General features: G+C 52.2%; 1 protein-coding gene across 1 annotated transcript; it reads right to left on the reverse strand.

Annotated features, from left to right (window-relative positions):
- Positions 1-7,131: 7,131 nt before the first annotated feature.
- Positions 7,132-8,322, reverse strand: LOC143925726 (general transcription factor II-I repeat domain-containing protein 2A-like). Its single transcript, XM_077450181.1, has one exon. The coding sequence runs from the start codon at positions 8,320-8,322 to the stop codon at positions 7,132-7,134; it is 1,191 nt and encodes a 396-aa protein (XP_077306307.1).
- Between the last annotated feature and the right edge of the window lie 4,946 nt (positions 8,323-13,268).

A 13,268-nucleotide genomic window follows, 5' to 3' on the forward strand; every position in this document is an offset into this window, starting at 1 on the left:
CGGTGTGGCACGAGGCAGATGGAGCACAGCCCGGAGTGGCACGAGGCAGATGGAGCACGGGCCGGTGTGGCACGAGGCAGATGCAGCATGGCCCGGCGTGGCACGAGGCAGATGTAGCATGGCCCGGTGTGGCAGATGGAACACGGCCTGGAGTAGCAGATGGAGCATGGCCCGGCGTGGCACGAGGCAGATGGAGCACGGCCCGGAGTGGCACGAGGCAGATGGAGCATGGCCCAGAGTGGCACAAGGCAGATGGAGCACGGCCCAGAGTGGCACAAGGCAGATGGAGCACGGCCCGGCATGGCTGATGGAGCACAGCCCAGCGTGGCAGATGGAGCACGGCCCGACGTGCCAGATGGAGCACGGCCCGGCGTGGCACGAGGCAGATGGAGCACGGCCTGTCGTGGCAGATGGAGCCCGACGTGGCAGATGGAGCACGACCTGGAGTGGCACGAGGCAGATGGAGCACGGCCCGGAGTGGCACGAGGCAGATGGAGCACGGCCCGGAGTGGCACGAGGCAGATGAAGCACGGCCCAGAGTGGCACAAGGCAGATGGAGCATGGCCCAGAGTGGCACAAGGCAGATGGAGCACGGCCTGGCGTGGCACGAGGCAGATGGAGCACGGCCCGGAGTGGCACGAGGCAGATGGAGCACGGCCTGGCGTTGCACGAGGCAGATGGAGCACGGCCTGGGATGACACGAGGCAGATGGTGCACGGCCCGGCGTGGCAGATGGAGAACGGCCCGGCGTGGCAGGTGGAGCATGGCCCGGCGTGGCAGTTTGAGCACGGCCCGGCATGGCACAAGGCAGATGGTGCCCGGCCCGGTGTGGCAGATGGAGCACGGCCTGGAGTGGCAGATGGAGCACAGCCCGATGTGGCACGAGGTAGATGGAGCACAGCCCAGAGTGGCACGAGGCAGATGGAGCACGGCTCGGAGTGGCACGAGACACATGGAGCACGGCCCGGAGTGGCACGAGGCAGATGGAGCACGGCCCGGAGTGGCACGAGGCAGATGGAGCATGGCCCGGCGTGGCACGAGGAAGATGGAGTACGGCCCGGAGTGGCACGAGGCAGATGGAGCATGGCCCGGCGTGGCACGAGGCAGATGGAGCAAGGCCCGGAGTGGCACGAGGCAGATGCAGCATGGCCCGGCGTGGCACGAGGCAGATGGAGCAAGGCCCGGAGTGGCAGATGGAGCACGGCCTGGAGTGGCAGATGGAGCACGGCCCAGCGTGGCACGAGGCAGATGGAGCACGGCCCGGAGTGGCACGAGGCAGATGGAGCACGGCCCAGAGTGGCACAAGGCAGATGGAGCACGGCCCGGCGTGGCAGATAGAGCACGGCCCGACGTGCCAGATGGAGCATGGCCCGGCATGGCACGAGGCAGATGGAGCGCGGCCTGGCGTGGCAGATGGAGCCCGACGTGGCAGATGGAGCACGGCCTGGAGTGGCACGAGGCAGATGGAGCATGGCCCGGAGTGGCACGAGGCAGATGGAGCAAGGCAGATGGAGCATGGCCCGGAGTGGCACGAGGCAGATGGAGCACGGCCTGCCATGGCAGATGGAGAACGGCCCGGTGTGCAGATGGAGCACGGCCCGGGAAGGCACGAGGCAGATGGTGCACGACCCAGTGTGGCAGATGGTGCACGGCCCGGTGTGGCAGATGAAGCACGGCCTGGAGTGGCAGATGGAGCACAGCCCGGCGTGGCACGAGGCAGATGGAGCACAGCCAGCAGTGGCACGAGGCAGATGGAGCACGGCCCGGAGTGGCACGAGGCAGATGGAGTACGGCCCGGCGTGGCAGATAGAGCACGGCCCAGCATGGTAGATGGAGCACAGCCCAGCGTGCCATATGGAGCACGGCCCGGCGTGCCAGGTGGAGCATGGCCCGGCATGGCACGAGGCAGATGGAGCACGGCCTGGCGTGGCAGATGGAGCCCGACGTGGCAGATGGAGCATGGCCTGGAGTGGCACGAGGCAGATGGAGCATGGCCCGGAGTGGCACAAGGCAGATGGAGCATGGCCTGGCGTGGCACGAGGCAGATGGAGCACGGCCCGGAGTGGCACGAGGCAGATGGAGCACAGCCCGGTGTGGCATGAGGCTGAGGGAGCATGGCCCGGCGTGGCACGAGGCGGAGGGAGCACGAGGCAGAGCATGGCACGAGGCAGATGGAGCCCGGAGTGGCACGAGGCAGCTGGAACCAGGCCCGGCGTGGCACGAGGCAGGGTAGAGCAGAGTGTTGAATTAAAATTCAGAGTAGTCCAATCCATAAAAAAAAATTCCACCTGAGGACCGGAAAAATCCCCTTTTTGTGCGATGACTAAGGCCGCGTACACACGGGCGGATTGTCTGCCCAACTAAGTTCGTCAGACAATCCGACAGACAGTCCGTTCAACTTTTGAATGAACGGACTTGACCACACACGATGAACAGACAGTCCGCTGAAAACTTGCGCGATGACGTGTACAGCACGTACGACGGGACTAGAAAAACGACGTCCAATACACTGCAATGCAACCTTCGGCCGTGTAAATCCTTTCTGAGCATGCGCCATACTTAGTCCGTCCAACTTGCCTACACACGAGCGGACTGTCCGCTGAGACCAAGTTTGGACGGACAAAACCAAGTTTGGACGGACAAAATTGCAGAAATTCCGAAAGACTAAGTCCGTCAGACTGTCCGCTGAAAAAGTCAGCTGAAGCCCACACATGAGCGGATTGTCCGCTGAAACACGGTTCAGCGGACTAAGTTGGGCAGACAATCCGCCCGTGTGTACGCGGCCTAAGATTATTCATATTACAGCCCCCTCTTTTAAAATCACAATCTCGTTTTTACATCACAGTTTTCCCTTGACAGTGGTGTCCTCTGTTCCCAACACATCGCTCCCCCCCAATAGTAGTGTCCCCTGTCCCCCTTCACATTGACCCCCCCAGTAATGTCCTCTGCTCCCACCTTCACATCCCCCCACAGCAATGTCCTCTGCTCCCATTCACATTACAGCCCCCCTATGCTCTGTACCCCATTGACATTGTAGACACCCTCAGCTCTGCCTCCCTAAAACATTACAGCCCCCTCAGCTCTGCTCCCACCAGTCACATTGCAGCTCCCCTCAACTCTGCCCCCCTTCACAATGCAGCCCCTACAAGCTCTTACCAGTCACATTGCAATCCCCTAAGCTTTGCTCCCCCCAGTCACAGTGCAGCCCCCCTCAGCTCTATACCCCCATTCACAGCGCAGCCCCACTCACCTCTTTACAGCGGAAGACACAGCAGCTTTGGATGGAGGGCAGGGGCAGGCACTGACGGCTTTATTCAGGTTATAGGGCAGGGTGGAGGGGATTAAGGCAGGCTGGGATTGGGCTGGGTTATAGGGCAGGGTGGAGGGGATTAAGGCAGGGTAGATATGGGCTGGGTTATATGGCAGGGTGGAGTGAGTTACGGCATGGTGGAGCGGACTACCGCAGGGTGGAGCGGACTACGGGGAATTAAGGCAGGGTGGAGCGGGACCAAGGCAGGGTGGAGCGGACTATTGCTGGGTTATAGGGCAGAGTGGATAGAGGCAATTCAGTTCGTATTGTGCGCTATACAAGTATTTCATTCATTCATTCATTCAGTGGATTAGGGCTGGGTTATATGGCAGGGTGGAGTGAGTTACGGCATGGTGGAGCGGACTATGGCAGGGTGGAGCAGACTATGGCAGGGTGGAGCGGACTATGGCAGGGTAGAGCGGACTACGGCTGGGTGGAGCGGACTACGGCAGGTTGGAGCGGAATACGGCAGGGTGGCGCGGACTATGGCTGGGTTATAGGGCAGGGTGGAGTGGATTAGGGCTGGGTTATAGGGCGGAGTGGAGCGAATTACGGCAGGATGGAGAGGAGGATTAGGGCAGGGTGGGTTTGGGCTGGGTTATAGGGCAGGTTGGAGCGGAATACGGCAGGGTGGAGGGGACTATGGCTGGGTTATAGGGCAGGGTGGAGTGGATTAATGCTGGGTTATAGGGAAGGGTGGAGTGGATTAGGGCTGGGTGGAGAGGATTAGGGCAGGGTGGAGCAGATTAGAGTAGAGTAAATTAGTGTAATGTAGTGTAGTGTAGATTAGTATAGTGTAGTGTAGGGCCTGGCTAGACAGGGATTACTTTGACGTAGTTGGCCAGCTTAAACATGCATTGCAATGCATGTGAACTAAAAATCCCTATTTTTATGTTAAGTTTGCTAGAAGGGTTTATAGTACGCAGTGTGCAGAAGGTTCATTTAGTATCTTTAGCACCTTTAGTGAGAACTTACTTTTAATTTTGTAGTAATGTATTTTTACTGAAAATTGATAAACAGTTGTGCTAATATTGTGTGCTTTGTTGCTTGAACGTTGCTAGGGTGATCCCTGGCATTACTGCTCACACTTACAAATCCCTGCACATGTCTACTCCCTCTTCCTCGTCACAGCAGCTCTGAGCTCTGTGCTCCTCTGTCTGAGGAGAGCACAAACAATGCATGCACAGGAATTATCTTAGCAATATCCTAGTGTAGCAGATGACATTTGGGATCAAATGTCACACGCATTGTAAATTTAGCTTTTGGCCTCAGGACAATAAAGGTTCTGAGGGTTAATTATTGTAGGTAGGCCTAGCACCGGTCTGGCCAGGCTATGTTTGAAAGTTCTACCTGGTCATGTAAACGGTGAGGTGCACATGACAGGCCAGAACCAAGTCTGGTTGGATGTTTTGGTATCGGCCCTCTCGGAGCCAATCGGGAGTGCCGGGGCCCGCTGGGGAGTCTGGGAGGGGGTACTTAAACAGGTGTGGGTCACGTCTTCAGGGTTTCCGGAGTTGTTCGTGAGACCCGTGTGGTCTGTTCTGGTTCCAGGACCGGGGTAGCCCATGAGGAATCCCGGTCACGGGGTGTTCGACATCCCGCAACATGTTCCTGTCAGTGGCCTCTGATAGACCTGCTTGGTCTGAGGTAGGGATCCGTCTGTTCCAGAGTCTCAGAACCTGCTGGTCTGAGGCGCAGAAACTGAGGGAGGATTCAAAGTGTCCGGGTGTGCTCTCGGCTTGGAGGGACACCACAGCTCGTGGAAGTGACCGGGTGAGGACTCTTCGGAGGAGGGCCGGCAAGTGGCATCCTGAGAAGTGCCTGGTTACTGAGTTTGGAAGGACATTGACGAATTCACACTTTTCCAGTACCATAAAGGAAGCGTTCCAGGTACGGTTGGAAAAAGGTTCCTGTAAACCCTCAGTTGATTGTTCAAGTTTTGAGTCAACGTGCTGACTGCCATGATCTCTGGCTAGAGATCTGTTCAGCCTTGAAGTACCCAGCTGCGAGTGGCTACTCTCTGGGTGGAAATAGAGACTTTGCTAAACCTGCAGTTCAAGGTGCCTGAGTTCTTCACCCGTGCCCTCTGTTCCCTAAGAGACTGTGTTTGTGAAAGTTCTACTGCAAAATAAAACTTTTTGAAAGGACTTTATCTCTGTCAGTGTTGTTGGGTATCAACCCTGGGAACCCCTAGACGTAGAGGAGCAGGCCGAGAGAAGGTAACCGGTAAGCCCATTAAGTCAAGGCCGCCCTGCAACGAGTTATGGCCGCTACATGTGGGGGCTCGTAGTCTGGGATTTACCGTTACCCCGCAAGGCCTTGGAACAGAGGGTGAAGAATGTGTTTTTCGAACTGTGCCACAGAGATCAGCGCCATTTTGGAAAGACTTTCACTGAGGTGCGTAAGCATGGGAAAAGCCTGTATCAAAAGCCCGCAAAAATCTACAGGAGCCAGCGCTCAGTGGGAGGAGTTTGAGCTGATCTTTTCCCCGCACGAGGCACCGCGTGAGTGTGTGTTGCAGAAGGAAGCGGTGAGGTTGTTTCTCGGAGCTTGGAGAGAGAACCTGAAGAGGTTTCCGCCTTTGTATGCACAGTCAGCGCCTGGACCCAGGATGCCTTTGGAGAAGGGTCTGGCGAGTGTGCAGACGCCGGGGATGGAGGTTATAGACACTGGCATCCGGTTGTTGCCGCGGGGGAGGTTCGCCCTGTGCTACATAGGGGAGGTCGAGGCACTCGGGATATTGTGTGAAAGGTGTGACGGTCTGGTCACGAATCCCCGACTGTTCTCAAGATGCCCCAAGTGCGGGAACTACGTGTTTCCGGTGATGCAGCCTGTTGTCCCACCCCGGGCCTTTCGCTATAATTGGGCAACGGGCGTTGCCACTGAGGAGACTGTCAATACGGCACCGTTGCCGTCCTTTGAGGGTCAGGCTATCGCAAGTGACCCTACCCTTCCTGAAACCTGGGAGACCTTTGCTGAGGTTTGCGGAGGAGGCTCTGCGGAAGAAGGCTGCCGTTGCTGCGTGGGCCATACAGGCAGAGGAAAGGAACAAGAAGCCCCATCATTCCAGAGGCAGGCCTGCCTCCTGCACTCCGAGGCCGGACATCTGGGGAAAAGTTTTTAGGTGCAAGCCTTGGGGCACTACCAGAGTCAGCATGGAAAATTATTTACCGGCTGGGGATTCTTCGCCTGGCTCACCAGCGGGAACCGGCTTTGACGAGGGAGATGACTGGTACTTTGAGCCGAAGCTCCCGTGAGTAATAGTTTTAGACTTTTAAGTTCTTTTAATACTAAACGGACTGTTGCCGGTGTATGACACTGCCCAGAATGACAGAGCCGTGTGGCCCCTGAGACTTTTTATTAAGCGGGCGGCAACAGAGTATGGACTTGATTTCTCCTGTGTTAGGGTGAAGTCATGGACATTACAAAGGCCTCAGAGTCACTGTAAGAAATGCTTTCATATGAGAAGTGCTGAATGGATTACAAGACTGTTTGTTACACTAGAGCAGGGGTAGCCAACCAGACAAAGACCAAGAGCCACATTTTTTACCAAGTTACCGCAAAGAGCCACATCATACGCATGGGCACACATGAACATCACCCCATCCCTTCCTCATACACACATACGTTTGCTCAGCTGGATTTATTGTAAATGTCACACACTGTTTTAACACTACAAAGACCACAGGCCAGTCATTTTCAACAATGAACACTGTGTGCACTCTCACGCAGACAAACTCTGTTTAACCAAATCCATAACAAGAATAATAGAACAATTTACAAAACATTTTTCCTTTTATTATGCGCATTATATGTGTTATTTAGTGGGACTTCTGGCAATCCTTGTCTTGAACAATCCTGTTCAAATCTGGCTTGTACTCCGTTGTTGTAACTCGAAGCAATTCTTTCACATGAGTGTCGGTCAGAACAGACCGATGCTTCGATTTCACGTGTTTCAGGGTGGAAAACACAGACTCGCAGACATATGTTGACCCAAACATTGACAGTATCTTAAGTGCAGCTCGTTTGACATTGGGGTATTTTTCCATTGGCACAAGTTTCCAAAACTCAATGGTCCCTTCCTTTAAAGCAGGTTTCAGTTTGTCCTCTTCACGAAGATCAATCATCTCCATCTCAGCCGCACCCTCATCTATGACTAGCGGGGCTTTCAAACAGTCCGTCTCAGCGTTAAATGGGTTGACAAGGAACGTAATCTGTGGCCTTTTCAGTTGTAGATCACGGAACCGGGCCACAAAGCTTTCGTGCAGCTTTTCAACCAGTGTTGCATATCTGGCTCTTTGCTTGTTCAGGACGGCGCTGGTGACCTGCCCGCTGGCTTTTAGTAGAGTGGGAAAATGTGTTAAATCTCCCTTTTGAATATGCGCCTTGAACAAATTCAGTTTGTTGACAAATGCAAACACACTTTGCACCAGATCAGGCAGCATTTTTAACTTACCCTGCAAGGTCAGGTTCAGTTTGTCCAAGTGACACAGCATGTCAACCAAAAAGGCCAGATCCATAACCCACTCGAGGTCCAAGAGCTGTGGATAGTCCTTGTTCTTCTCTTTCATGAACAGTTTCACAGCATCCAAAAGCTGGAAGAAGCGAGAGAGTACCTGGCCTTTTGACAGCCACCTTACAGTGCAGTGTTGCGGCAGGTCACCTGGAAGCCCTTGGTCCAGCTCAGCGATGAGATTCTTGAATCGCCGGTGGTGAAGCGCATGTGTACGGATGTAGTTGACGATTGCCATCACAGGCTTCATGACACTGTCCAAATTCAATGTTTTAGACACAAGTTGCTCGCTGTGTATGATGCAGTGGAAATTCCAAAACTCTGGAAATGTTTGGTCAGCTTTGCACAGCCCCACAAGCCCATTCACAGATCCAATCATGGCTGGCGCTCCATCTGTGGCTATTGCAGTTAGTTTCGCTATGGGCAGATTTGCTTTCACAAATGCATCCATCATTGTATCTTTCACATCTATGCCACGGGTTCTGTCTTTTAAAGGCATAATATCGAGGAGTTCCTCTTTGATCAAACAATCGTTTGACACAGACCGTACAAATATTGCCAATTGAGCCTTGTCTTGTATGTCACAACTCTCATCCAATGCGACACTAAAATACTCACAAGCTTGAAGATCAGAGTGCAACTTTGACTGAATAGACGTGTTAATGTCTGATATTCTGTGCTCAACAGTGTGGCGGGACAGTTGGAGGTCTGATACCATTCGTTTTAGTTTGTCGTTTTCAGGAGACAAGATTTCAACAATGTCACAGAGGCATTTTTTAATGAACTCCCCTTCATTGTATGGCTTTTTGGCCCGTGCAATGTTCCAAGCCAGTTGATACGATGCAAGCGTTACAGTCTCTGTGTGCTTTGTAAGTTTTTTGAAAAACTTTGCCTGCTTTTCTGTCTGACTTTTCAAAGTAACCAACTTGTGCTTGCGAAGTTCAGTCCCTTTTGGAAATTCCTGGTCGATGTTAGCATGGAGTGAGCTGAAGTGGCGCTGAAGGTTTGAAGCTTTGAAATGCGACAAGGACACCTGACATATAAGGCAGAATGGCTTTCCATTACGTTCAACAAAAAAATATAAACTCTCCCACTCTGTTAAAAACGTCCTGTGTTCTTCTTCATATTTTCGTTTTGCTGTGCATTTTTTCCCTGCCATTTTGCTCTTACTGAAAAACTGCCCACGTGTGCATTTGACGTAAATACAGAGAAGGGGCCGGGGTAGTGAGAGTGAGGGGTGAGCGGAGGTGTGTATGAGAGCGGATGGCGAACGGCAGAGTTCTGGCCGAAAAATTTGAAGCATGTTTTGCAATTCTGACGGACTTTCCGAATGAGCGGACTTGGCCACACACAATCACACCAAACTCCGACGGATTCGAACATGATGACGTACGACTCGACTCGAATAAGGAAGTTCATAGCCAGTAGCGTAAGTAACGTAAGAGCCGTACGGAACCGGGCAAAGAGCCGCATGCGGCTCGGGAGCCGCGGGTTGGCCACCCCTGCACTAGAGCTATGGTTGGCACATCTACAGTGACAAAATCGTAATATGTCGACCGGATAAAGAGAGTGCCATCTATTTCATCACTACAGTGGATGCTCAAGGTAAAGATTTGACTCTACCTGACCCAAGGTTCTATTGGTGAGCTGTTTTCTGGAGTCAAGTTTTGAGAAGTTGCGAAAAAAAAAAAAAAGAAGAGTTCCTTGTGTCTTTGAATTGTTTTAGTGTATCTGCAGTCCACAAAGACTCTGGGGTAGTTAGACAGGTGGTTCTATAACAGAATACATGTTAAGTTCTTCAGGCCTTGGGCCCAACATGGTCACTTGTTAAAGGACTTGTAGTTACAGTGGCTCTGACCACTAGGTGGCGTGAGTCGGCAGGAAAATACTGATAGTACACAGAGACTTTTCCTTTTCACTAATGATTAGAATGTGTTAGAGAACACATTTTCCTGAAAGGCTCCATGGCAGCATACGTGTGGGTAGCCCCGCCTCCACGATTACCCAATAGGACCCAACTCCCATAAATCTTTGCTCCTGGCCACTATCAGTGTTCCTTTTTTGTCCTCCCCAGTAGGACCAGATGGTTTCTTTCCTGGAAATAAAACTTCACGACGATTGATTGGCTGATTGACTGAGAAATTTTCCTCCGATAGGCCCTGACTGTTAAGCAGGGTATGGAGAGTATTTGCAGAGTAGCGCTGAAGAAAGGATTTCCTACCTGAGTGCGCACGGTCTGTGTCCCGTTGTTATGGGTGACCATTATCTGCTGGAGGTATGGCGTGTGTGTTCCAGTCCGTTCGGCCAGGTGATCGTTGGTGGAGTGGTGAGCCTTTTATCTATCCATGGCAGCATTGTATTTGTGTGTATTTCTTTTGTTTGTCTTGCGGTCTCCTCCATGCCGTTTGCGTTCGCTTCCGCGTTCCAGCAAACCTCTCTCCTACTTCCGGGTTATGCAGGCGTTCTGCGCATGTGCGAACCCGGTATGAGACCGAGGCTTGATTCCCGCGCATGCGCGCGAGCGCCTCGCGTCTGACGTCGGCGATGACGTCACGGGCGCCAAATTTAAAAGGCTTTGGAAGCTGTCAGAACCCTGGGAATGTTTGCAGTGGTCGCAGCGACTTCCCGGGGCTGTCAGCGCGGCGGTTTAAGGTAAGAGCGTGTCCCTTAGGCTGGGGAAATGCTTTTTAAAAAAAAAAAAAAAAAAATGTGTGTTTTATTTTTCTCTTTAGTTGCAGTGTTTCTTAAACTGTGGGTTTATTGTGAATATGGACGCCTTACTGCCTCCTAGTGGCCAGCCCGCTCATGTTAGGTAGGTCTTTAGTATTTATGCTTTTTATATATTGGAGAGAGTGTTTGGCATAGGTAGGATTGACTGTATATCCTTTTCTCTCTCTGTCTGTTTTACCCTTACAGCCCTTCTGGGTCTGATCCACAACCTAACACTTCTAGACGCAGTGGATCATCAAGATCACACCGCCATAAATCCTCCTCAAGATCTAGCCAGCATAGGTCAAGATCTGAACAGCATAATAAGAATTATTCTCACCCCCCTGCTGCTCACTCCAGCAAGCGTACGGAAAAATCATGCTGGGGGTGCAGGATGCCTGTTCCTTCGGACGTATCCTTATGCGATCATTGCTTCTCCAAAGCTGCAGATGAAAGGGATGATGCAGACCAGCGTTTGGAGTCAATAGTAAGACGGGTTGTGAAGGAGTCTCTGCAGGAGAGGGACGCTCTACAGCTGTGTGAATCCCCGTCAGAATTATTGGCTCCTCCACCTGGAGAGAACCCATTGCAGGAGACATGGGAATCCTCTCAGCCAAGCCGCCTATCTGCTCCCATCTCAGATAGTGAATCTGACTGTGAGGATCCTGGTTTAGGTTTTGACTATGGACTGGTGCCTTCATTGGTCAAAGCAGTGAGAGAGGCTCTGAAGTGGGAAGACCCTGTTACTTCCCCACCAAAGCAGAGAAAGTTCTTTAAACAGCTCAATAAGGAGCGACAATTTTTTCCCTTCCTTTCAGAGTTGGGTGACATTATTACCGAGGAATGGAGCAAGGTGGATAAAAAGGGTTCCATGCAGTCAAAAATCCTGAAATTATATCCCTTTAAAGAAGAGGATGTGAAGCACCTGGAGTCAGCACCACTGGTGGATGCAGCGCTCATGCATTTGGTGAGATATGTAACCCTACCCTTAGAGGATACGGTATCCTTTAAAGATCCTTTGGAAAGGCGGATCGATTCAGACCTTAAGAGGATATATCTGACTTCTGGAATGGCTTGCAAACCAGTGCTTGCAATGGCAGCGGTATCCAAGGCCATAGAATCCTGGGCTGATTCTGTAGAGGAATTCCTGAGGGGTATTTCTATTGAATCAGCAAAAGACTCCCCTATTCAAGAAATCAGGATGGCGTCTGCCTTTTTGGGGGAGGCATCTATTGATGTTATCCGCCTGATATCTCGGGATATGTTAGCAGCAGTCTCAGCTCGCCGTGCGTTATGGCTCCGTCCATGGCTGGCGGATCCAGCATCCAAACAGGCCTGGTGCCGTATTCCCTTTGAGGGGTCATCTTTGTTTGGTAACAAGCTGGATACTGCCATATCCCGGGCTACAGGTGGGAAATCTGGGTTTCTTCCCCAGGACAGACGTCTTCAAAACATGGAGATCCAGGCAATCTTCTTTCAAAAATACCTCAAAAGGGGGTTCGTCCGGCAAGCAGGATTCCGCGAAATCCTTTTGAAATTGGGCCCGCTCAAACTTGTCAGGTGGGGGCTCGTCTTCTCCACTTCAGGCATGTTTGGGCGGCCTCAATTCGGGATTTTTGGACTGTAAAAACAATTTCCTCAGGTCACAAGTGGGGTTTTATCAGCACCCCAAAGCTAAGATTTATTCCCACAAATCTTCCAGAATCAAAAGAGAAGAAACAAGTCCTATTGACCTACGTGAACTCTTTACTGGATCAAGGCGCAGCCGTTCCCGTTCCAGAAGAAGAACGTGGAGAGGGCATGTATTCCCCTTTGTTTCTGGTTCAAAAGAAAAATGGCACATGGAGGCCGGTAATAGATTTGACCCATCTCAATTCCTTCATTCGCAAAGAGAAGTTCAAGATGGAATCTCTGCTTACCATCCAGCAGTCCGTGTATCTGGGGGACTGGATGATATCAGTCGATTTGAAGGATGCTTACTTCCATGTTCCCGTGGCAAAGGAGTTTCAACAATACCTCCGCTTTGCAGTAGGCATTCAACATCTTCAATTTACATGTCTTCCCTTTGGGTTAACAACGTCCCCACGGGTCTTCTCCAAAGTTCTTTTGGCAGTTGTGGCCTTTCTCAGAGTCAAAGGTGTTCGTCTCCATCACTATCTCGACGACCTTCTTCTGCTATCCCAGAACAAAGATCAGCTCTTGGAGCACAAAGACCTAGTCATCTCCACTCTACAGGAGTTCGGGTGGCTTCTGAACTTAGAAAAGAGTCACCTAGATCCAACTCAGTCTCTTGTTTTCCTAGGGGCGCAGTTCAACACAGCAGAAGGTACTATCGCCCTTCCAGAAGAGAAGGTTGGAGTCATACGAGACAGGATTCATGCAGCCCTTGCAGCATCCCATCTCTCGGCTCTCCAATGTCTGAGGGTGATTGGCACAATGTCAGCCACCATTCCCATGGTAAAGTGGGCCCAGTGGCACACTCGTCCCTTTCAGAAGGGGTTTCTACAACAGTGGGACTTATCCAGCCAGACACAGCGCATATTCCTCACTCCAGCCATGAGGACGTCTCTTCTTTGGTGGCTACAGGGGAAGAACCTGCGCAACCACCATTCAATCATTCCCATCTCATGGGTCACGGTAACTTCAGATGCCAGCAACCGAGGATGGGGCGCTCACTGCCTTTCGGAGGTCGCTCAGGGCAGGTGGACGTTTCCATCACAGAGAGTCGTCTCCAAT

The sequence above is a fragment of the Lithobates pipiens genome, unplaced genomic scaffold (genome assembly GCF_037356315.1).
Source record: "Lithobates pipiens isolate NorthernLeopardFrog02 unplaced genomic scaffold, aLitPip1_a1.2 Scaffold_22, whole genome shotgun sequence".
NCBI classification, from domain to species: Eukaryota; Metazoa; Chordata; class Amphibia; order Anura; family Ranidae; genus Lithobates; species Lithobates pipiens.